Source organism: Aspergillus brunneoviolaceus, assembly GCF_003184695.1.
Source record: "Aspergillus brunneoviolaceus CBS 621.78 unplaced genomic scaffold BO95scaffold_8, whole genome shotgun sequence".
Taxonomy (NCBI): Eukaryota; Fungi; Ascomycota; class Eurotiomycetes; order Eurotiales; family Aspergillaceae; genus Aspergillus; species Aspergillus brunneoviolaceus.
Window position 1 is genome coordinate 480456 of NW_020290738.1, and position 24079 is coordinate 504534.

The following is a 24079-nucleotide window of genomic DNA, read 5'->3' on the forward strand; positions in this document are numbered from 1 at the left end:
TGTCACAAACATGTTGCCTCCTTTCTACAACCAAGGGGTATTGAGGATGCAACGTCGATAACCGATCCAACCGTAAACCAAGGATAGACACATGAAATCCCTGATATAGGGAAGTATTCCAGACATAAGAGGCGATAAAGGAGACGCGAGGCGAGATATCGAAACATGCGGTGCGGGGGTAATCTTCGAGGCGAAAAGAAGTAATAGTAAAAAAGACACAGTGAGGTTGGAGAAAGCAGCAGATTCAGTGGAAATCGGACGCCAGCCAGAGAAGCTTGCCGGTTAAACCCAGGAAATATGTATATGTTGAATGAGAGCGAATTTTCACAGAACAAGGAAAGCCGCTCAAGACTTTCCTCTGCAAAGCAAAATCAAAAAGGGTGCGGTCGCCGAGGTTTTCATCACCAATGCATTCAGCGCAAGACTTCCATCAATGGGTGTATTTCGGTGCGCTATGTTTTTTTTTCAAGCTACCGTCGATCATCGGTGTACTGTACGCCCTGCATAGGAGCAACAGACCCATTCATGAGTGGGGGCAATGTACGAGGCTGCTCTTGCGCCATGGCGGAGCCTTGGGCGTAGCTGGGGTAGATCGGACCGTGTACCTGACCGTTCGTCTGCGGAGCTGAGATGGTGTGATGCTCGAATATGGACGCCTGGCGCGACTGTCCATTGGCCTGCTGCTGGTTTAGCTGCGCGCGTAATTCATCAACCTCACTCCTCAGAACGTCGTTGTCGCGGCGAGCGTTGTTGAGCATTTTTTCCAGATGGCTAATGTACTCGATCGCTATTGGAGTCGTTAGTGGGGAATGAAGTAACAAGTTGGCGGATGACTGCTTACCTCTAGTGAGAGTCTCCCATTTGCTAGATTTGTTGTTCTGACTCTGCGGAAGACGGACGCGTAGGGCCTCAAAACAATCTTTCATCTCGCTCCGGCGCTTCCGCTCAGCTAGCTTGTGGGTGACGCGCAACTCTGGAGTGCGGCTGTAGGGAGTGCTGCCGCCATGCGCCTCCGCCTCGCCTATCAAACCCCGGACTTGTTTATGCTGAAGTGTATGGTGATGTACATTTTGAGGAAGCTCTGCTGAGAGTTAGAATTAGGCGTGCAAAGAGGACCATCGCATGACCAGTGCATCAAACATACCATGCTGTCCACGGGGTAGGCGAGCATCGGAATACACACTGCTGGCCAGAGACTCTGCCGTGCTTCCTTTCCGTGTGAACTGATGGCCGTTAAGAGGTTTGTCGGCGGTAGACGAGACGGAATTCGACCGGGCGACATCTGGATCTGGGAAGGCATACGCGAGACCCGCGGTGGGCGCCTCCGCATTGTAAATTTCTGACCGAGGATTCGACGAAATTGCAGGTGCAGTGCGGCCAGCCGCAAAGCTACGATGCTCGCCAGCTCTTGGGCCAAGTGGAGAAAGAGGCTGTCCGGCAGAATAGCGAGGACCCCGGTAGGTGTTGCTCATATTCACATCCATCGAAATCCCACGTTCCCGTTGTAGGCCAGAAACAATTGACGACTGCGAGGCGTTCGTGCTGTGGTATGGGGAAGCCGGGTTGATGGCGAGAGAGCTGATTCCCTGATTCATTCTGCTATCCACGCTGCTCCGTCGCGACTCTGCCGGTTCCGCGATGCTGGCTCTCTGGGAAGGTGCATCGTAGTTTTGGTTTATGGAAGGTAGTGTCGTCGGGGGCTGAGCATGACCGAAATTGGGGGATGGCTGAGCTCCGGCTGAAGAAGGGGTAGTGGTACTGGAAAGGTCATTGGGGTATGGAGATCGGTCGGAGACAAGGGAGACGCGATTTGGGGACGGTTGTGAGGATGTGAGGAATGAAAGAGAGGGGTAGTTTCCGGTGCCGTTTGTCGCGGTGGAATAGGTCGAAGATCCTGGCGTGGGCGGTCAGCATGGATTACGTAGGCGATTAACATCAAGCCACCTACTTGTACTCTGAGGCATAGACCAGTTCCCTGAATCTCGCTCGATTGTGTTTAACGAGGCATTTCCAGGCGACTTCTCCGCCTGCGTCGGAATACCCGTCATGCTCGCTGTCAATGTTGAGATCGAAGGCAGTGTCTGAGTGGTTGGGATGCCCTGCGGTCCCGTTGTGGCAGGCTCCCATGGCCGGTGTGTGAGAGTGGTTTCCATTGTGTGGCTTTCGGGACGTTGAAAGAGTAGGGGGCGGGAGAAAGAGCGAGGGAACGTATGTAGGTGTGGATATTTCTCAAAGAGTGACGAAGTATTTTTGCGAAGACTAGTGATCCGAAATATTGTATCTCCCTCACTATATCATGTTCGACGGATCGGGAAACAATCGTAGAACACACGTCTTATATTGGAAGAGCAGCCGATAGATGCGGTAAATGCCGAGAATCGGTGTCGATCGAGGTACCGTTCGAGGATCGCGTAGGGAAGCGGCTCCAGATCAAAAGACGTTCGCCTTTCGAGTTCAGGGGACCACTGGGAAATTCTGTTCCTCCTCTTTTTTATTTCGCAAATAGCCGATTTCCCTCCAGAACCCGCTCGCCCACGAAAAGTATTGCCAACAGCGATTGTCACTAGACCACGTAAGAGGTCAAGTCTCGAATCTCGTGAAGGTTCACGTTTGGCGAGTAGAGACGCAAGGTATACTAGTGTAGCGGATGACGGTCACTATGCGACAAAGAGATAAGTATTTGGAATGGGGAAAAAAAGAAGGCGAGCAGAGCGCATCCAAGGTCCGGGGCAGATGTCGGAAACAAGTCAAGCAGACGGGAAAACAGCCAGCGTACCTATCCAGGGACGGATCATGTAGAAAGAGTAAAACGAGGGCAGTTGAATCCTTATGGAGGACACGGACAATGTACAAGGAAGAGAAAAGGGACGTTTCAGAAGGGGAAAGGAAAAGAGGTAAGGGAGCGCTAAATTTTAATAGGAAAAATGAGCAATCCGTGTTAAGGTCAACCACATGGGAAAGACGGAGGGAGGGGGGGGGGGGGACAGAAATTATAGACCAAAGGACCAATGGTTCCCAGCTGGGGCATGGTTTGCAGACAATGGATCGCACAGGGAGCTTACCTGATGGCCGAGAATGAAACGCTCGGGCGGTGCAGCGGAACGTGGCACAGGAGTGAGGAGACGAACAATTGGGCAGGAAGATGTGTTAGGGCAAAGATTCCGACCGATAACCAGCAGAAGCTTAACGTGACCGGGCTAGTCAAAAGCGAAGCTGCGGGGATGATGAAGAGGGGCGAAATGGCTGCTGTGAAAAGAGCCAGCCAAGAAAGATGGACGACCAGAGCCGGACTGAAAAAGTACAGTACTTAACAGTAGTGGTGGTGGTGGTGGTAGTAATGTACTTAGTAGAGTCGCAGTAGTTTAGTACGGTAGTCTCCGAGTCGGAAAGAGGGGGGAGGAAACAAAAGAGATTTGGAGAAGAGAGAATGAGAGAGAGAAAGAGAAGAGAGAGAGAGTAAGGAGGGGGCCGGCGGTTGAAGGAGAAGAAGCCTAGACTAGAAAGAAGCCAGAAAGAGGGTGGACACTGGAGTAAGTTGCAAAATACGGAGTAATACTCGATTGGTCGTAGTAGGAATAGAACCTCGGACTAGTGGCAGGAACCAGACGGTGGCACTGGGGAGTATGGGATGGGAACAACTGGGAAGTCTGATTGATTGAATGTAAGAATGATTGATTGATTGATTGATGAAAGGGCAGAACAGACTCCGACTCCTTGGGGCTTGGAGCGTGTGGTGCAGCGGTGCAAGCAAGTGATTTTTTGGCACTAGAACTGGATCGGGTTGAAAATTGGATAAGTTAATGATGATGACCGACTCGCCGACTTTTTTAGGCGCGGGAGCTATCGACCATATGTTCTGACTAGTCAGCGGTACCCCGGGGCGGGTCTGGAAACAGTCGGTGGAGACACTTTTCTACAGTAGGTGAAGAAGTCAAGAAGACATGGAGAGTTCAAACAATTCATTCATTCTCCGGGCAAAAGCTGGGATAAATTGATGACAGGTGCATGGGTGGTTCATACTTACTAGTCTGAAGGATAACACCCAGGGTCATTCCACAGAAGTCAATTCCCGTAGTAGACGTGTGCTAATTGAATAGTAAATGGAAATAATGCCAATGTAAAAAAAAAAAAAGAAAGAAAGAAAGAAAGAAGAAAATTCAGCTAAAATGAAATAAAAATAAAGCCCCGAGCGAAAAGGGAGAAAGTTTAAAAATGGAAGCAGTGAAAAAGCAGTGAAGAATGATCTGATGCAGCTCACACGTAGTATCCTTGTTTAAAAGGGCAATCAAGCAGTCTATCACAGAGGGCAACCGTCATCTAAGGCAATAGATCAATTCTATCTCCTTCTGCTGCTCATCCCTACGCAAACTTCAAGATTCCCATCGCCGATGCAAGTTCCTTCTATTGCTGTGTTCGATGTAGCATGATCTCCTATCCCCTTCTCAAGAGTCCAATATTGCTAGATCTATGTGACACGGAGTGACGGATGCATGGGGTTTCATTGGGGACTACTGCGAGATACAGATGATACAGCAGGTATCATATGCTGCTGGATGGCGCTTGGCATTGCATCCTCAAGTATAGGCATACACTTAGACCGCAACGGTCCATCAACAATTCACCCACCCCCGGTCGTATAACAGGGCATTATTCACCCTTGGTCAGACGTACTGTGGTCGCAAATCCGGTAAGCCGTCCGCTCGGGTGACAGCCACTGACGCTCACTCTGGCATGCTGGATTTACAATTCAAGATCGCTTGGATGGTGAACTGGTAGACTATCGGAGGGGCGAGAGAGATCGAAATCAGATTTGGAGCCTGAAGCGAAGGCAAGAAGAAGGGCACATCGTCACCTAAAAAGCCACAACTAAGGCAGGTCATCCGTCTGGAAACGGCCAAGCATTCAAGGGAGAGATGATCTGCTGCGACAGGAGTCCACCGCCACGAGGCCGCCTTTTTTTTTGACCTTTTTTTCTCTCTTACTGTTGAAGAGCCGGCTGGGAGGGGGGGAAAGGTTCAATCGGAACCAGGGAGCCTGGAAAGGGAGGGGGGAAAGAACCCCTTCCATCCAGTGGCACCGATGGAGTCACTGCTGCCATGCCACAACAACTTTTACCCGTGTTCAAAAAAAAAAAATACTCTCCATGTCCAGAACACCATAGTGGTACAAGAAGACAAAATGTCAGGTACCAGAGTTGAAAGGTGCTTAGTTCCCCCACTTTAAGGGATCTAGCGCATCGGATAGCTGGCTCCGCCAAAATTTGCGATTTGTATCCATCTCTTTCTTGGGCTTCTTTTTCCTAATGCGTACCGCCCGGTTAAGCTCCAGCTTGCGATCCATTATCCCCGAAACCTCGTCGAGAATAATATTCACAGACATATAGAATTGCCAACCACTATTTTAATTAGTCAGAGGCATAACAGCAAAACAGAGGCCCCTCTACTACTGACTTGTTTTTCAAATGAGCGGGGATGTCTTTTGGAACAGGCGACAAATTAATAGCGGCACAATTACTGCAAAAATTCAGTCCAAAGTCATCCGAGCCGAGCTTGTCCTCCTTAGGCAATTGTAGGAGCTGAGTTGGGCAACTCGAGCGTAGATCGTGCCGAGGTCCTCCGTGACCTTACTAGGTGACTACAGCCATGACAGCGCCTTCTAGTTTTTAGTCTTCCCATTTGATCTAGCGGATTTAGATGGATTCAGATGGGAAAGATATAGTCCAACATATTGAACCAGGTTTGCAAGGCTGATTTCAAATGCAAGTAAGTAGCAAACAAATGATGAGACTCGGAAAGTGAGAGAGACGGCGGGAACAATGGAAGTCAAAATGAAAGGAGCCAGGTGGTTGACACCTCCCAGTTCTAGGCCCCCGAGCTGCTGTAGGGCGCTGGGTTGGCAATTATGGCCGAGCCAGGAGGGTGGGAAGAAGCGGCGTCCTCACTTGAACGATTGAAGTGGTGATTTCTTGGTTGACTGACTGTTTAACTCGGAATTTGCGAGTTCTTACAGCTTGGACCAACAGCCGGAAAGTGGGGCCCACCAAATCAATGGGGGATTTTGGAGTCGATCCAATCCAATTACACGAATCAGCTTACAGGCAGCTGTCATGATAAAATGCAGTTTACTGCAGGACTTTTCGGCACCTCTACCCGTCGTGAGAAAGGTGGTGGTGATGGTGATGGAGGTAGTGGTGGTACATATTTAGTGCATGATTGCTGGCAGAAAAGCACTGCAGTGACCTTGTCTTCGTATGCATTGGCCATTACATCATCTGAATACGAAGTAAAATTGAGGTTCACTCGGATTGAAGGTTGAAAGGGCTCTGGATCCGGAGCCGACAACAAACTCGAAAGGCCGATGAGAGTTGATCAGTACATGTTGAGGATGAGTGAAGAGGGCCAGGTTCCCAAGGAAGAAGCAGAGGCCATCCTCGGTCGGCAACGATCTCGATGCGATGCGGTCTGCTTTCACGTGGCTGCACTGAACGATCGGCCGCAGGGGTCCCACGGTCTGCGAACTGCCGTAAGCGTAATGTTGCGTATGGCGTATTAACAGTACCACCAGTACCACCCACCCCCCTCCCCCCTCCATGTTCCCTCCATGTCTCTCCCACGGAGAGAAAACCTGTCCTCCTTGCAGCTGAGCAGATGTAAGTTCACTTTCTCCCTGTCTTGCATTGATAACGACTTGAAGCGCCTATGTGACAAGCTGGATTTCCTGGAAGTTATGGGACCTACCACACACCGTGCGAAGGGTCCATGCCTCACTGGCGTCCTTGACAGCTCGCTCGAGTGGTACAGAAGCACGTTCTGCGAGACTATTGTAAGAATACCCGCCGGTATGAAATATTACGAGCTACAATTCCAATTCGTACAAAAACCAACACCATTGGCGGTACGGAGTTCTAGTACGTCTCTCTGCCAAAGTCAAGGTCAACGTCGGTTGGAAGAGAAAGGAGGGAAGGAATTGGAATAAAGCGTCGTCTACGGATACACCATTAGGTACTGTATCATCTCAACCAGTCCAGTCCCAGGTCCTAGGTGCAAGCGAGAGGTAACTATGGTCATGATCTGTTTTGCTATTCTCTTGCGCGTCAAAGTTTGCTTCAGCTAGTCCCGAAACATGATTCATTTTTGACTTTCCAGCAGCCGACACATGGCAACCACGGTGGAATGATCGCCGCTAAAACGCCTGCTTATGGAGGTTCTGGACATGCAGCGGCGTCACTTGTTCAGCCACACGGACGCCAAGAATCCCAACGCCTTGTAGTGTATGTACAGTACTACTATGTAGGAGTATGTACTCAGTATGTACATGTACCACTGATGTATGCATGGATGTACTGTGGTGACATGGATGGACAATCATGGTGCATGTAAGTATCCCTTCCCCTCCCCCATGAAAACAGTGTACACTACAGTGGTGAGGTCAGACAGCATCAGTGTAACTAACAGGATGACTGACTGTCTAACCATAGTTGGTAGACTTCCTGCTGAGTATCATCAACAGAGCAAACACACGTACAGCACATTCGTCTTCTTTGGGACAATGCAGAGTCACGTCAATCAAGTACTCCGTACAGTACCTTGGAATGCGACCATTACCAACGTGCATACTTCATCTCCATCGAAGTGTACGGAGGACTGTCTCCGTATTCTCCCTACACCTGTCCACTACAGTCCATGATCAACGCGTCTCTACGGAGTACTGCAGGCCCCTCCTTACCTGCTGAATAATACTCTCTGGTCGATCAGGGCGTTGGGAGCGAGAGTCAGTCGCTGTGACTCGAGACACGAGTCTCAGCTAGTTTCATCCCTTTGCCTGGTGTGTGCTATGCGTCGTGCCATGACCTACCGCCCATACGGTGGCGGCCGCCTCAGTTGCTGATGCCTCACCGACTCGATCCTTTTTGCACTTGAGGGATCAAATCGATGGCTGATATTATCACAAAACCTATGGAGTCTCCGTGCTCAGTCCACCAATCCATCAGGGCTCCTGTTGCTTTTTCCCTTTTTCACTTTTTCCACCCTTGTATTATTTCTGTTTTGTTGGTTTGGAATCTTTTGATGACTAAGTTGTAGAAGACACTCGATTCACATTATTGACTGAGTCAGTCGATGCAACCTTGGAAAATCCTCCAGCTCTTCTGAAGCACATGTACTGTACTTCCCCAAGTGGAGAAAAACAGTGCTATCCATCTATCACACCATGTGATTGTTAGTGACCCAATGTCATCAACAACGTGAGATCAAGGATCCGGCAATGCTCCATCGTCCATCAGCCGGCGACCTGATTCCTCATGACAGGGGGAGTCACTTGGATGATGGCGATCGACTGATTGCCATGTTTTCTTTTTCCACGTTGAGGGGAAGAACCCCCAGCCTGCAGATCGTGCAAGAATTTCCCCGCTAGTCTAGCGTGGCATCTGCCATCCAATCGTGGAGACGATCAGAAGCCAAGGTAGTACTGGTTAAATATGTGTGTCTAAATTGAGAAGATGGGGGTGACACCGAAACCTGGTCCAGACTATCGTGTTGTTATTATGGTTTGCTATTATTGTTAACTTGGTTATTCTTATTCTCTGGAGCGGGAGCGAAAGGATTCCTGTTGCAAACAATCCATTCACGCCCGTTGTGCATCCGGGCCATCAGAACCCGATAGAGCCACAAGACAACCACATCAACCAACAGGCACCACTCATTTGGATTCATCCTTCGACGGAGTCGGGGGCGGGGTCGGAATCGGGCGACGATCGGATGGATGATGCATTCACCCGCCCCTCCTTCGTCCTCTTGGGCAGTTTCTTTTCCTTTCTGATCGCGTGAGAAAGCTGTTGTCTTGTGCGCCACCCCCCTCACACGGGGCTGCCGTATGTCTACTCGATTACGGTGATTCACTGCTGCCATCATCAATTGCGGCAGTAAAAGGAATCCCTCCAAAATCCGGGCAAGGTTGGTAGTGGTTTGGCAGGCAGCACAAAAACAGGTGCGATGTCGGACCTCCCTGGCCTGGGCGGGAGATTAAGACGGGACTTCTCCAATCACAACACCTGACCTTAATCCCAACGGTCCAGCCTGTTGCATTCTACTGGCCTCGATTGACTATGCTGGGGTCTTGACTGCGCTTTCCAGCCATGCAGCACTTTCGAGAGGGGGAATGGGCGATGTGACAGCCTTTCTATAGGGCAGGGGTGGTGTGGACCACGGAAGCCCACCTCCAAGGCTCAGTCCCAAGCCCAACACTCCAACTGGGCCAACGATCGGACAGAATTCCATCATCCATCATCGCTGGCCACGCGCGAGACTACGAGTAATATGGCCCGTCAGCTATTATTATTGCCCTGCGCTAGACTAGGCGACAGAGCCGGGGTCGGACTACGGGTCTTAGCGCGCCAGGGTTCCTCGTGCATTATTGGGCCATGTGCCTTCAATCTATGTGACACCATCCGGCCCCGTTAAGGACCTGCCCGAGTGGGCACAGTCTGAAATTTGCCCGATTTGACCTGCTGAACGGGGGACTGCATTTGAGCCCATCCCCTCCACTTCCGCACGCATTAATATTCTCCCAGTCGATTATCCAGGTAGGAGACCCCGGTGGCGACGCAGCAGGAACTCTCTCAGGCACCAATGCAAAGCTCATCTTGAAGGATTAAACAGAGAGGCCATGCAGCTTCGGAAGGATTCTCATGACGGGTATTCCCTGCTTGAGGCTTGATTCAGGTCGTTCTTTAGCTATCGACAAATGCTCCTTCGCCGCGCGGGAAGGCCAGCTTCCGGGCCTTGCACCCTGCTCGCTTGATTAGATTGAATCTCCAGATGTGTCTGGGCCGAACGGGCCAGGATGGTTACATTGACTCTGTCAGTGACCGCGTCAGCACTCAGTATCTAATTTATGCATGTAGGGCCTCGGGCGGAGCACGACTGCTGTTCAGCCGGCTGGCTACAGCGTCTGTAGAGTCTAGTTTTCCAGCTGCAAGGCATGGGTCAACCTTAGTCCTGCTGGGCTGTCGTGGTCTTGAATTCGAGGCTGATCGAAACAGGTCAACCGGGTTCACTGTTCATCATGTTGTCGTCCGGCAGCTGCCCTGCGCATAGTATTCGAAGCTCGGACTCTCACCTGTCGGAGAGATAACCATCTGGACCCCACGCTTTAATTAAAGTGTGCATGCTGACCTCACCTCCTACCCTTGCGCATGGCCATGGCGTAAATCTGCCAGAGCAGGGTCAGATGCAGCGGTCGAATCGATCCATGCCAACTGCAACTCACCATGGTGCCTGCCCCCCGAGCCAACGAAGCCACCAAGCAGACTATATTCAACCTGCTTGCACAGGTTCGGAATTCGTCCGCCGGGGGGAGCGGGGGTTGCTTCTCCGACCAATACTCCATCACCTACCGAAGAGAAGCGCCCAGGCTAAATTAAAGACATTGTTACTTGACTAAGAGAAGAAAGCCCGGCGAACAAAAACAAGCGAACCTGCACGTTGGACAGACCAGTATCTGCTCCGAACTCCATGCGATGCTACCTCACTAACTTAGCCTGAGTGAGGACCACCTCTCGCTCGAATCAGCATCCTCGAACAACGAGACTAGACATCGGCAAGTTAATCATGGATCACCCGCGCGATGACCCAAAGCAGCTCAGATTGATCTCTTTCTCTCTCACCCTAAGCACTCGCAAGTAAAGCTTAGTCTTCCCCTCCCATTTGGCCCCTCTGGACTTAAGTCTACACTACCATCCCGTCGGCCCTGACTAGCGCTTACTCACGAAGCCACTAGCCAGCGACTCCACCGCGAATCCTTCAGAAGGATTCCTTCTGCTCCTGGATGGAGATGGACCTCGGTTGCTGTCCCTACGGAGTCGACGACGCGGAAAATCGGTGGAGCCCATCTTCTTCACGGCGCACGCGAGGTGAAGAATCCGGCCGCCTTCACTATCTTTCAGGGACCACTTTTTCGTTCGTGCAGCTGCAACCTTAGTCCGGTAGTCCGGTCGGCGGTCGTCCATGGGCCGACCCCTAAGTTAAGTAGAGATTATTATGAGTTCTATCAAGAACACCCACGAGAACGACACCAGTGCCTCACTCTCGGACAACCCCCGATGAATCAGTTATTTAAACAACAACCCCTGCAAGATGTAAGCAAGCCAAGCGAGAACAAAGCAAGCAAATCCCGGTCCAAAACCCAAAAGCCCCCCCCCCCCCCCCCCCACCCAACCCCCAGCAACACCCCCCCCCCCCCCCCCCCCACACACAAAAAAAAAAAAAAAAAAAAAAAAAAAAAAAAAAAAAAAAAAAAAAAAAAAAATTGCAATAAAAAAGAAAAAGAAAAAGAAAAAGAGAGGGCGGCTGACACATAATTGTCCGAACTTTACGGGTACCTATCTCCTGCACGGAGACATTTAGCACTCATAGTGTCGTAACGCCTTAGTGCTAGCAGTCAATGACCTTCCCTCGCTTTCTCATACTGTTGTTAACTTAGTACTCCGTAATCCCGTCCAATATCCATATACTACCTGGTACAGACCAGATGGGAAAATCCTCATAATGCACGCGGCAATTAGCTCTGACTTACACGAAGGTGAGGAAGGGGGGGGGGGGGCGGCGCCGGCGATGCCCCTCTTCCATTCCATCCATCCATCCTTCCATCCTTTCCATCCCTCCCCTCACTCCGACTCCGATGCTACATTGGCAACAACTGAATTTACTTAGTCAAGACCGGGAGAAAAAAAAGAAAAAAAAGCTCAGACCAACCCATGCGATACAGGACCTAAACCTATCGGACCTTTTCTCCGTCGGAAGAACGGACGGAAGAAGCGATGAGCTCCGAAAGTCCGAGTGTGGCTTGTAGAAAAAGAGTTGGTTGCCACGTGGTTAAGGCTGCCTTACCTTCCGCACGCACTACATACTTTCTCCTGGAAAAGTTGGTTTATAGGTTTGTTAGAGTATTTGCAAAGGGTTTTGGGTTAAGGCTGATTGATGTTGTTGGTTAGCTGTTAAGTGGCAAATTGGAAGGGGGAGGGGGGGGGGAGGGGATGGTGTTTGGGATTTTTGGACTTGAAACTGCGAGAGCTTGGTTTTCTTGTATGAGTGGCTTGTTAATACTGAGTGATCTAGGCCTTTTTTTTAGATGTTTGGTGAGGGCTAGAAGTGCAGGCTTTGGATGGGCAGAAGATAGTTACCTAGATACTCGGTACTGTCTGTGCCTGGCAGATGAGACGTAACGGAGTATAGCCACAAGCTTTTCTAACGTGCCTTTTCTTTTGCCTATTAGTTGTATGAAGGTCCAATTCAGGAACTACAACATCCCCATAGACTATAAACCAGCTATCTACGACCCGATACTGCTGATGGAAGGAGATTGTCCAGAAGGAGAGGTCCGGTCTCGCAAACACCGCTATCACAGCGAACAAAACCCTTTTCATGCCGAGTGTACGGAGTAAAAGTGGCAAAGATATCAGCCTCACGCGAACACCTGCATCCAGATAAACTAAGCCGCCGTCCTGCAGCCTCTTCGCATAGCCTCTAAATCGCTGTTGCTGCTAATGAGTCCATTCACCTAAGAAGGACAAGCTCCGCTGAGCTACTACTTTGGGTAAGAGTCGAGAAATTGAACCAGACAAATTCAGCCTTACTCGCCCTGTGCCATGCCCTGCCCTGCCCTGACTTATCCTGCCTTGCCTTTCGGACTCCCCTGACTGGAATACTAGCAGAAGTGGAGGTGGAGGCTGTGTTCGGGGACGGCGACGGCGACGGAGTAGACCTACCCCCGGTCCAAGGAAGATGTGGCAGAGTTGGTATCCATCTATCTATGAGGCGAGGCTGTTGCCTGTTTCGCTCTTCGGTATACCCGTATAAGGCTGATTTCCGGAGACGCCTGGTTGGAATTGGAGGTGTGGGGAGGGGTTGTATTGCCCTGGAGGCTGGAGCTAAGCTAAATCAACTGGAACCTGGGTTCGGTTGATCCTTCGACCGGGAGATGGGGCTCTTGCTTGGGGGTGGTCGTGTGATAGGAGAAGGCCTGCAGATATTCCTACCGGACGGCCAACCGTCTGCGTGAGTTGAACTTGGAAAAGGAAGAGTTTGTCATGCAATTCTTTGTTCAGTGACTTGGTTGCTGTTGCTGCTGCTGCATGGATATCCTCGATATGCGCGGTGGTCATATGGCATATGCAGGTGCATCGTGGCTGTTCATGTAAGTAGTAGTTGACAAGATCTATTTTTAGTATCCTGGTCTGAATATGGCTCCCAAGTGTTGTGTATATACAGGTGAATCTTTTGTGTGGAGAATGAAAGAAGTATTTACTCCTCATCCTCTCCTTCATCCTCCTCCTCATCCTCCTCCTCATCCTCCTCCTCATCCTCCTCCTCATCCTCCTCCATGTCATCAGGATCAACTTCATCATCATCCTCTTCCTCGTCATCCTCGTCGTTATCGTCAAATTCTACCCCCAAATCACCAGTAATATCCCACCGGTCACCCTTAGCAGCGGCACTGACGTACTTAACAAACTTGAGCGTGCCGCTGTCGCGCAGGACAATGCTGAGGCGGTTCCAGTTGGCCGCTGTGCTGAAGAGAATGCTGTCGTCTTCGTCGCCGGCGGCGGACCGATAGATCGCCGCATCGCCCTCGTCCTCGTCATCGACGGCCATGTAAATCTCGTATCCACCCACTGCGGGCTCGTCGGCGGACTTGGCATCGTCCTTGGACTCGGGCTTGGGCTGGGGCTTGGACTTCTCCTCGGACTCGCCGTTAGCCTCCTCCTCTTCATCCTCCTCGTCGGCACCCTCGGGCTCCCAGCCGGGCGTGGGCGTCAGGCACAGAGTGAATTCCAGGCGGGGCTCCTCCCCGGTATAGCCGCTGGCAAGGGTGTAATCCTGACCCCGGCGGAAGCGGCGCGCCATGTAGTCGTAGCTGGAGACGCGAGCCGCGCCGGTGATCAGGGCCAGCCACTTGCGGAACGCCCGGGACGGGAAGAGGTCGTTGAGGAGCTCCTGGAGCGGGGTCTTCTGATCCTCCGTGGCGGTTCCGTGCTGCTGAAACATGTAGCGTTGTTTGTGGGGGGGCCGGGCAACGGTCCACCCGGTCTGGGCGAGGATCTCGTCCGAGGAGTTGGGCAGAGATTGCTTCTCCTGCTCCTCGATGTACGTGCGCACCCGAGCGGAGAATTTGTCGGACAGAAACTGATCGAGGTTGAGGGAGGATTCGTTGCCGAACGTCTCGGACATTTCCTCGGCGATGTCCGGAGTCAGGTAGGAGGGGCGGATGTATTGAATCAGGAAGTTCAAGTCTGACTCCGTGAACTCGGCGCTGGGTTCCTCCTCCACCTTCGCCTTGCCCTTCCCCTTGCCCTCATCAGCCTGTCCGTCCGCTTCCTCGCAGACGACCGGCTTGGGCTGAGGGAGATCGTAGATGTCGCCTCGTCCCTGAAGCTGGGCCAGACTGCTGCGCTCGGCGAGCTTCTCCTCCAAACCAGCCTCATATCCGTCTTCGCCCTCCTGCGGGATGTGGAACCATCCGCTGATCGCCATGCGCACCCGCTTCTTGGACTTGTCCTCGCTCTCCTTGGGGTGGTAGACTTCCTCGACGTCGTGGAAACTCTCGCCGGGCTGGACGGTGAAAAAGCTCAGCTGGTTGAAGGCAGGGGGAATGCTCAGGCTGAAGTCAGGACTAGGGATCTTGACATCGTCGCCGTTGACATCCTTTTTCGTGGTGGTGGGGTACAGGCGCAATGCACCACCCCATTCCTCTTGCCATGGGGTGTCCGGGTCGGTCAGGTAGAGGATATAGGATACTCGTCTGCTGCCAATGACGTCGTCGTGGCACAACAGGTGGCAGCCTTCGTTGTAGACGTTGATGGCCATGTCGGTCTTGCGACCGCTGAGCTTTCCGGATCCGGTCACGGCGGAGAGGTATTCGCGGAACCGAGCAGAGTACATAGCATCGCGCAACTTCAGGATCGAAGGGAGCTTCGACAGGGACTCATCATCAAGCCCGTCCAAGTTGGCCAGATCACCCGACTGGAAGATCTTGTAGATATCGGTCTCCTTCTCAGTGAAGTCGACTTGGGCCTGGATTTCGTCGCGGACTGCCCGTAAGAGGGAGGGCTCGATCAAAGGGGAAATAACTCCATGCTTGTAACTTGAGCAATAGTCAGCCTTTTGTTTGAGTATAACATCTGGATGATAGACGAGTTGGTGATCGGGTGGGGTGGACATACGGAGCAGATTGAGCATACTGCTCGGTATACTTCTGTTGCTCCGAAGGGTCGAACAGACCGTCGCGGAAACGCGCAGCGGCTTCCTCACTGGACAAAGCGCGCTTTTTCGTCTCCGGCTGACCCTTGCTCGAGCTGCTGTCTGTCTTGCGCTTCATTTTCGGTGATTTTGACTGAGAGATATGAGAGGAGAGGAAGCCTGGGGAGGGAAATCGAGTTGCGACAGCGGAGGGCTGGGGATCTTTTTTTGCTAAATTTTAGTTTGGCGGTGAGGATTTTGCAGCTTCGATCCAGTCAGCCCACCCATCCCATCAATCAGGCCATGCAACCATCTACGGCACGGTGCGGTCTCTAGTAGCTACTTTCTTCTGCATGGTGGTGGAGATGGTCAATATAGTATAGGATTATGAATCCTAGTAGCCCTAGCAATCCAATTGTTACATTGTCTTGTCTATGAATTGAACTACGTCCTGTTCTTAGACAATTGAAGGACTAACTAGGAGATGGTGGCTCCGGTTCCTGAGTTGGCGGCTGGAAGCTTCGATTGCTCCGCACTGCCCGATAATGAATTCCCCTAACGATAAGCCGCCTATCATCTCCATCCAACCCATCTGCCCCATCATCACTGCTATCACTTCCATCTTCTGCCTTCTGCCTTCTGCTTACCACTTTCCACCTCTGCTACAGTACCACAGTCGCCCAAACAAACATTATCCTGATAGCCTGAAACTATCCTCTGCTGACAGACAAACGGCTCGCCTCGCTCTTCCACCCCCCCCCCCCCAACACGGACCCCTCAGTGAGCACAACGCAGACGTCATCGCCGATCGCCGCCAGCAGTCCATCGATCCAGCAATCCGCTTGATAGAGGGATCGATCCCGTCCTTCATTTTCGCCCCCTCAAAAATTCTACGGTCAAGGAAACACCGCACGGGGAGCAACATAGGGTATGCAGCCTGTACAAGAATCTCAAGAAAGTTCGCCCGATCGGCCAGGGACTCCGCCGCGCCCACCGTATTCTCCTGTAACACCGACCTTTGCGCATCTCGCACCTGTCATCCCTCCCTCCGCGGCAAACGGGGTATCGCACCCCATCGTCCCTCCCGCCGCATCGCCCTCTCCCACAACGGCAGCGCCGCCCTACAACGGCTTGACGCCGGACTTTGCTCCTCCCCCGCAGGCCCCGCGTGCAGCACCCTTCTTCGCTGCGGAACCCGCTCCGGTGCCCATCTCCGAAAGCGAGAACCCCGATGCGATCGCACTACGCGCTGCTATCTCGATCTTGCAGCTCCAGAAGCAGCAGACCCTGCGAGATATCCGGACATTGGATGAAATGAAACGAGCGGCGGCGGCGGACCCGGAAGGCTTTGCGCGCGAACTGGCTGCGGGGAATCTCACGGCGAAGGATAAGGGCGGGTTTATCAACTTCAGCCATGACACTACGCATGGTGACGAGGATGAAGATGAGGATGATGAGATGGAGGATGATTCGAAGGAAGGGAAGGCATCTGGTTTTGGAACGATTCCCCCTCCCCAAAACGTGGTTCGGATGCCTCCGATCAACTGGGCCAAGTATCATATCGTGGGCGAATCGTTAGATAAGATGCACGAGGAACAGCGGCGCCGGCCATCCGCGGGGGAGCCGCGAAGGGACGGAAGCGTCCAGCGGGCCCCAGAGTATCTCCTGGCTTCACCGTATCGACCGTTGACGGATAAGCTAGACAGCTCGAGCAAGGCCAAGGGGACTGGAGCCAAGAGCAAGAAGTCCTGATCAAGCCTCATTCTCTAAAATCAAAATCTGTTCGGTAAATCGACTAGACGGTGACAACATTAGCATTCATATCAATGGCTAAGATCACAGAAGCGTGCAGCAACCACAAAAGAGAATACTACCACACCTGCAGGAGACGTCCGCGTGTACAGTACATGACATGTGGAATCTTCCCAGCGACATCACAACCAATCAAGCACACTTGAAATCCTTCAACACCGCAAGTGTCTTCTGAAGCCTCTCATGGGCCTTCTCAACCCGTTCAACTTGTGCTTCCATCTCAGCCTCAGTGGTGATCGCCGGGGTCGTCTTGAGCTGCACCGGGGGTAGCATGGCCATCACTTCGCGCACCTCGTCCTTGGACGCCTCCGATGCTTTCAATGCAATCATCGTCCGATACCGCAGGCTCTCTACAGTCGCCTTCCTCCTATGCTCCTGTTCAATGATCCCAAGCTTTCGTTTTCCCGGACCAACCTGCTCATATCCGCATGCATGTGCGCTCAGCCAGGCCTGCGCTTTGGGACAATCGGCCCGCGTCTGCATGACGATATCGGCGACGGCCTCACGCGACAGAGGCGGGTTCGAATCGCTACCATCGTATCGCGGGACCATCTGTCCAGATACCTTCTTGCTCTAATTTTGGGGGTTCAATGTCAGCAGAGCGTGCAAACTCAAGAATTCCGTCATGTGTCTTCATTATTCCATACCCTAATATGTATCTTCAATCCCACCTGATCAACCTTCACATGTGCTGCGTCGTCCTCATCGTCCAGCGTCGCGAACGGGGACGCAAGCTTCGCGGCTTTCTCCGCCCAGAACCTGGCCCACGCCAGCTGGGACTTTTGAAAGGTGTAGAAGCTGTCGTTCTCACAGCGCTTGGATCGGTCGTGGACCGTGGTGGAGGTGGAGGTGTCAGGCTCTCTCGCGCTAGGGTGAGATCGAGGGTGAGGTGAAGGTACCGGACTGGAGGGTGGCAATGGGGTGGCCTTGCGTTTCTTTCTCCCCATTTCGGAATTTAGGATATGGGGTAAACGAGCTTAGTCTGGTTGAGTTCTTGATACGCCTGAACGGAGGAGTAAGTCGTTCCCTGAAAGTCAGAAGAGATGACAAGATGAGTTGGAGTAGAGATGAGATTAGATGAAGCGTAGGTGAAATGAGAGGGGGGATGAAGTTCACAGTGGATCATGCTGATTACACCTTCTCCCACTTTCTCTCTCACTTTCTTGACGGGTTCTACAACTCTTAAGGTATTGAGCATTGATTTAAAAGCCCGTGCTGGGTCATGATGGTCATTGTAAATCCGGAAGCGCTGGATACATGCTGAAGGAGTATGTGGGTATACTGCGTGCTAGTGGGCAGAAAGCTGCTATATATTATTGAAAGTCATTCTAAGAATATAGATTATTTGATTAAATAGTACTAATCCAGTATCTTAAGTACTCGTTCCTCAGATGTTAAAAATTGAGGAAATCTATACATCTAAATGCAGATACTATTGTACGTGATTATACATCTAACCTTATAATATTGGATAAGATCTGTTAAAAGTATACTAGTTTTATTGGATCTAATCTCAGCAGTATCTAATTTATAAGACTTCTAAAGATGAGGTGAGATGATTCTACTCTCTGAGTAGACTTATAGGTAGCTCTCTTCTGATAGCTGTCTCCGGCAGTTCCTTACTCCTAGTATCATATCATCTGGAAATGTAGCTATAGCCCCAGCCCCAGAGAGAAGTGTCAAATTGCAGCGAGGAGTCAGCAAATAGCCACGATGAAAGTGTCCAAACTTGAACTCGGAAGGATGAGCAATTGAGCTCAAGAATACTGTACATGCATACAGCTTTATTCATCATGTCTAAGTGATGGAGACCTATAATCCACCGCATCTAGCGGAGAACAACCAAGTGTTTAGCATATGTCCAAGAAACACCACAACCAAGGTCCACATAACCCACCAGATCTTCAACCTCACTCTCACCCTCACCCTCACCTAATACCTCTTAGTACCCACCCCCCTCCCCCAGCTCCCATCCCTCAACCCCCCAGCAGAAAGCAAAAGACAATCAAAGCTTAGCCTTAACCTCACTCTCCCAAGCCTCGACCCTCCCCCTCGCGGCCCCCTCCTCCTCCGCCTTCCGCTCCTCCACGCGATCCCGCCACGCCACCATCTCCGCATGCGCATCCAGAATCCCCAACGACTGCCGCCACATCTCCTCCTTCATCATCCCATAGATGCCAGTGGCAGCCTTGTTCTGCAGGCCGCGATCGCGCACGAGCTGCACCGCCTCCGGCAGCCCGCCGTACGCGTCGACGAGGCCGGCCTCGCGGGAGGCGGCGGGCCCGCCGAAACGCCGGGCCTCGAGCACAAGGTCGCGGAACGCGGTCGCCGACAGCTTCTCCCGGAAGACGCTCATCATGGGCGACTGCAGCGGCACCCCGAACTCCAGCTCGTTGATGCACAGGTACCCCTTGCTGGGGTTCTGGATCCGGTAGTCGTGGTACATGGCCAGCATGAGGCCGCCGGCGAAGGCGTGGCCGTTCACGAGGGCGAGGGTTGGCATTGGGTAGCTTTTTGCCGGTTGGTTTCGTTATACATTTGAGTAAAATTGGGGGAAAGGTGAAGACCTACGTAAGTAAGCGCCGGAATAACTTCCATAACCATTTCTCGACGAAGCCCTCGGTGGACTGCGCGAGTTCGAGGTCGAGACCGTTGCTGTAGAATTTGGGGATGCCGCTGGTGGTGATCACGACGCCCTTGGGGTAGCGGTGCTCGATGATGTCGAGGGCCAGCAGGAAGGCGTCGATGAAGGTGGGCGTGAGGCGGTTGTCTGGCGGGGAGGTGAAGGTGAGGATGTAGATGTTGCGGTCTTGTTCCGCCGCGGACGGGTTCGTGCAGGTGAAGGTGCCGCTGGTGGAGGTGATGGGGACGGTGAAGAGGGGCGACGGTGTTGGATTGGGTGTAGACATGTTGATTTGATATAATGAACAAATGCTGTGAGTCTAGGGGAATGTGTCTATGCTATACTTGTGGATTGGTATGATCTTATACGATATGGTAAAATGTGGGGAGAACTATGTAGTTAGTTTATTTCGGCCGAGGAGAGCGGAGGGAGAAACTGATAATGTAATCATGCTCATGTCCGCGGCATCACATGCTGCTAAAGCTTCATCCATCCACTTGCTTCCTCCTACATATGCACTCAACCCACTATGTTCTCCTTCAACTCAATCTGGAAGCGCGCCTTCAACTCCTCACGCAGCGTCTCTGCAATTCGGGCATTCGTCCACGGCGCCACCATGCCCTTCTCCTGAATCCGACCCTCCAGCACCGCCAACACGCCCACCGCGCAGGGCAACCCCACCAATTTGGCCATGGCGCTGCGCGACCCAGGCCCAACCGGCTCACCGTACTCCACCAGCGTGCTGGTGCGCCTCTCTCGCGACCCGTCCGCGTTCTCGATCTCAAAGAGATGCTGCAGCACGATCATATCCCGCTCCCCGGGCTGATACGCCATCTGCCGCTCCAACACGGCACACAGCGTATCCAGAGGCGTGTCACGTCCGTCCACCAGCTGAGTCTCATCGAAGAGTCCCAGCCAGCGAAGGCTTGACAGCACACGATCGATTTCCTCCTTATTCTCGCCTTTCTCCGCGAGGATGAACGAGCACTTCCTCACCACAGCGTCCTGCACGTCTTCAGCAGAGGCAGACGCGGCAAGCCCCAGAAGCTGCGCCGTCAACTGCGCCCACGTCAGTCTTCCACTGCAATCCGATGCGAGAGCCGGGAGCTTGTCTTGAGAGAAGTACCCCAACCCCACCAGCGCCCGAATGACCTCCGGAAACCCCGCGTACCGCAGGGTGCCCCGGAAGACCGTGAGCGCCTCCGGGATGGCGTAGGACTCCCGGAGACCAGCCGAATCCCGATTGGGATATCCAACGAAATTAAATCCGGGGAAGAGGCCTTGCGCCGTGGCGGCCGCCATCAGGTCCTTGCCTTCCACTGAGGTGATCTGGCCGTCGCGGTACCACTGCGCCGAGTTGAGCAGCGCCAAGAGTCCACCCCGCGGGCTCCACGAGAACTTATACCCCAAGGGGTTGTCGGAGTTCTCCGGGGCGGGCAGCGCGCCGCACCAGCTGGTGAACGCGTGGATCTTGCCCCCGGCCCGGTGGACTTCGTCGATCGTCTTCACCGCGTAGAGGTGGTCGATGCCGGGGTCGAGGCCGATCTCGTTGAGGACAGTCACGCCGGCGGATCGGGCGGAGGAGTCGAGCTCCCTCAGCGCTGGGGAGATGAAGCTGGTCGTCACGACGGGTTTGCTATGGGCGATGGCGGCTTTCACGACGGTGGCGTGGTAGATGTAGGGGATTAGGGAGATGATGATGTCGGCTTGGGAGACGGCGGCGTTGAGCTTAGCCGGCTCGCTGGCAACGTCGAGGGCGATGGCTGTGGTGTTACTGTAGTTGCCCGCAAGGGATTGTGCAGCGCTGAGCGTGCGGCAGGCCACGGTGACATGGACCCCGGCGTCGGAGAGGGCTTGCACGGCTGGCTCGCAGACGAATCCAGCACCTAGAAGAAGAGCTTTCTTACCGGCGGCAGACGACATGGTTGATACGTTTTGGAGGATGGGGGTTTACTGCTGACAATGGGAGAAATAGACGAAAGGAATTTAGAGTGTGTGGGAAGGAAGATGCGTGGCAGAGGATAGGCATACGCTCTGACAAGAGTCAACAGCAAGCAAGGCTGGCTGCCACGAATTTTCACTTTTACTGCAGTGGCCAATGGCTTCCTATTTCCCTCATATCTCCGCACTACATTGCGTGCTCTGCGCTGTGGGTGTGGTGTGGTGTGGGCTAAGTCATATCAAGCGCGGTATGTGATCCATGACTCACACCTGGCTGACCGCAGTGAGTGGCAACTGCACGAGAGCCATTAGTTGGTGTCCTCCTTATTATATTACATAGTAGTATAGCGGCAGTCCATTCAGCAGTGCATGATTCGACAATGGCACACGAAAGCGCTGCCCCTCGGTTGCCTTGATGCTAGTGCAGTGAACTATGGCTGCCTCCCATGCCGCCTGAAGCTTAGCTGAGCTTGCACATATGCCCCCATATAACGAAAACAATGCAGTTTATGTGACTTGGCCAGATTTCCGTCCACATTATAAACAGCCAACACGAGGATACACACATTCCACACTTATTCTGTATGTACATCGAATGCAGTCTGCTAGGGACTATTCATACTTCGACAGATTCAGCAAAACAAGTCCCCCTCCATGCATTATCTTCCCACTACCAACTGCCCACAACTTAAACCTGAAGATCTGTAATCATTTCAAGATGAGAAAGGAGACAAAGGACAGTCCCCGAGAATCCCACCCACATACTCACGCTCCCCCCCCCCTGGCCACAACTCATCTCAAGAACACACCAGCCTAACTCCTACTGGTAGTCACATAACCCCAGAAGAACCTCCAGCAATTGTCAAAGACCATTCCAACACCTCATGCTTACGAGTAAATTGACAGAGCATTTAGCATACACCCTTATTCGCAATATCAATCCCCGTCCTACAAGACAGCATCGATAACCCAACCCAAAATTTTGAGTGTCCGAGAGCCTTAAGCAACACAATTCAAGCCATTCAATGCACACGGAGACAGGCAGAATACCAGAGTAACCAAGTCCGGTTGGGCTTGATCCATCAAGCGCTCACAATAACACGTACGCCTCGTCGCCCAGCTAGATATATACTATATAACTTGAACTCCGGATTCGCATGAGGGTATGTGGTCTCTGTCTACGGAACTCCACTTTGAAAAAAGATAGTGGCTTTGCTCTGCTTCGTACCTCTGAGAGGATAACTTGATGGCCTTGTCTCAAATCATTTGATATTATCAGAAAATGTAGATGGTGTTTTAGTATCCGGGTGTTACGTCGAGAATGCAGTATATTGAACCAGCGCACAGCTCAAGCGACTAAGTTAGATCCCAGCAAAACACGAAACAACTAATAAAGGCAGAATTCGAAACGAGTGCGCATTATTATCTACAGTCACCAATTCACCCCGGAGATCCAATCACAAATGTCCGATATCAATGAGACTCATCTCTCAGCTCGTCCCCCCCTCCCCTCCACCCGCAAACCGACATCATCACTGACGTCATCCCATCCCAATACTCATAAACTAAAGTTACCACCCAGCTCACTACAACCCAGCACTACAGACCACTACAAACCACTTTCAAACCACAGTTTCCAATCCCAGACACCTTTTACACGAAGCAGTCACACACCCACACCCACACGAGCAAACAGTCCGATACAATCTTGATACCCTAGCCCGAAGAACTACCAGCTACAAAACACAATGCAATCCACCCACCAACCCGACCAACCCGCCCAACCCCCAAAAGAGGCCGGCTACAACCAAGCCTCCAACCCGGTGACCCAGACGCCCTACGAGCAGCGCACACCCCAGCAATCCAAAGCCCGACAGCGCGGGGACCCGACCTCCTCCATCACGCGGCGCACCGCCGACTCCCGCCCGGCCAACGATGAGCGCCTGCGCCAGCTGAACGCGGACCGCGAGCAGGAGCGCGAGGCCCTGCACCGGGCGGCGTCGGGGGTCGATCTGGAGTACGGGGTCGAGCAGCAGCCGGCGGAGGGGGAGATCGCCCACGCGGTGGAGAGCACGTCCGGCCGGGCGCGCGCGCGAGCGCAGGCCGGGGCCCATGCCGGTGCAGTGGGCAGTGCCAGTGGGCCCGGGGGCCCAGGGTATGAGAAGGGGTTGGCGGCGGATATGGACCGGAAGGCCGAGGAGCATGAGCGGGTCCTGGGGGAGCGGGTGGGACAGTCGCCGGCGGAGCCGGACGATGATGGGGCATTGGCGGAGAGGGAGGCCGTCAGGGAGCGGAAGTTGAAGCAGGATAGGGAGTTGGATGTCAAGGGGGCGGTCGCCAGAGGCACGGGGGATCCTGTTGTTGGGTGAATGCTCGCGCTTAATGACATGAGAGGCTTCTTTGTCTTTGTGGATAGAGCTCATTTTTGGGAAAATGGTACATAACGATTTTCTGATATTCGTTTGTCGAG

The 24079-nt window shown here is 52.7% G+C and overlaps 7 protein-coding genes across 7 annotated transcripts; 2 read left to right on the forward strand and 5 right to left on the reverse strand.

Moving 5' to 3' along the window:
- Positions 1 to 318: 318 nt before the first annotated feature.
- Positions 319 to 2521, reverse strand: BO95DRAFT_269879 (putative HLH transcription factor (Hpa3)). The gene is made up of 4 exons (XM_025581576.1): positions 1949 to 2521; positions 1145 to 1894; positions 842 to 1084; positions 319 to 787 (listed from the first exon to the last, which is right to left on the reverse strand). Exons 1-4 carry the CDS (start codon positions 2151 to 2153, stop codon positions 471 to 473), a joined length of 1515 nt encoding a protein of 504 aa, XP_025446182.1. The 5' UTR covers positions 2154 to 2521; the 3' UTR covers positions 319 to 470.
- A 10777-nt stretch (positions 2522 to 13298) lies between these two features.
- On the reverse strand, positions 13299 to 15372 carry BO95DRAFT_450188 (oxidative DNA demethylase; the record flags this gene model as incomplete). The annotated part of the gene is made up of 2 exons (XM_025587996.1): positions 13299 to 15138; positions 15218 to 15372. The coding sequence occupies 2 exons, from the start codon at positions 15370 to 15372 to the stop codon at positions 13299 to 13301; spliced, it is 1995 nt and encodes a 664-aa protein (XP_025446183.1).
- Positions 15373 to 16163: 791 nt separating this feature from the next.
- Positions 16164 to 16961, forward strand: BO95DRAFT_348106 (uncharacterized protein; the record flags this gene model as incomplete). Its single annotated transcript, XM_025582002.1, has 1 exon — positions 16164 to 16961. A coding segment is annotated over one exon (798 nt), but the record flags the coding sequence as incomplete, so codon positions are not given.
- Positions 16962 to 17177: 216 nt separating this feature from the next.
- On the reverse strand, positions 17178 to 17992 carry BO95DRAFT_460053 (uncharacterized protein; the record flags this gene model as incomplete). The annotated part of the gene is made up of 2 exons (XM_025588703.1): positions 17178 to 17618; positions 17717 to 17992. 2 exons carry the CDS (start codon positions 17990 to 17992, stop codon positions 17178 to 17180), a joined length of 717 nt encoding a protein of 238 aa, XP_025446185.1.
- A 1058-nt stretch (positions 17993 to 19050) lies between these two features.
- On the reverse strand, positions 19051 to 20070 carry BO95DRAFT_506775 (enoyl-CoA hydratase/isomerase family protein; the record flags this gene model as incomplete). Its single annotated transcript, XM_025591219.1, has 2 exons — positions 19617 to 20070; positions 19051 to 19555 (listed from the first exon to the last, which is right to left on the reverse strand). The coding sequence occupies exons 1-2, from the start codon at positions 19952 to 19954 to the stop codon at positions 19051 to 19053; spliced, it is 843 nt and encodes a 280-aa protein (XP_025446186.1). The 5' UTR covers positions 19955 to 20070.
- BO95DRAFT_270051 (aminoadipic semialdehyde synthase) lies at positions 19869 to 21839 on the reverse strand. Its single transcript, XM_025581578.1, has one exon. It carries the CDS (start codon positions 21589 to 21591, stop codon positions 20188 to 20190), a length of 1404 nt encoding a protein of 467 aa, XP_025446187.1. The 5' UTR covers positions 21592 to 21839; the 3' UTR covers positions 19869 to 20187.
- Positions 21840 to 22891: 1052 nt separating this feature from the next.
- On the forward strand, positions 22892 to 24079 carry BO95DRAFT_270012 (uncharacterized protein). The gene has a single exon (XM_025581577.1). The coding sequence runs from the start codon at positions 23358 to 23360 to the stop codon at positions 23976 to 23978; it is 621 nt and encodes a 206-aa protein (XP_025446188.1). The 5' UTR covers positions 22892 to 23357; the 3' UTR covers positions 23979 to 24079.

Bases quoted from the DNA above. Each gene is read 5' to 3' on its own strand.
- BO95DRAFT_270051 (XM_025581578.1), bottom strand. From the start codon at position 21,591: ATGTCGTCTGCCGCCGGTAAGAAAGCTCTTCTTCTAGGTGCTGGATTC.
- BO95DRAFT_269879 (XM_025581576.1), bottom strand. From the start codon at position 2,153: ATGGAAACCACTCTCACACACCGGCCATGGGAGCCTGCCACAACGGGA. The intron at 1,085-1,144 runs GTATGTTTGATG...TCTAACTCTCAG, and splicing joins CCTACCCCGTGGACAGCATG to CAGAGCTTCCTCAAAATGTA. The intron at 788-841 runs GTAAGCAGTCAT...CGACTCCAATAG, and splicing joins ATGGGAGACTCTCACTAGAG to CGATCGAGTACATTAGCCAT.
- BO95DRAFT_270012 (XM_025581577.1), top strand. From the start codon at position 23,358: ATGCAATCCACCCACCAACCCGACCAACCCGCCCAACCCCCAAAAGAG.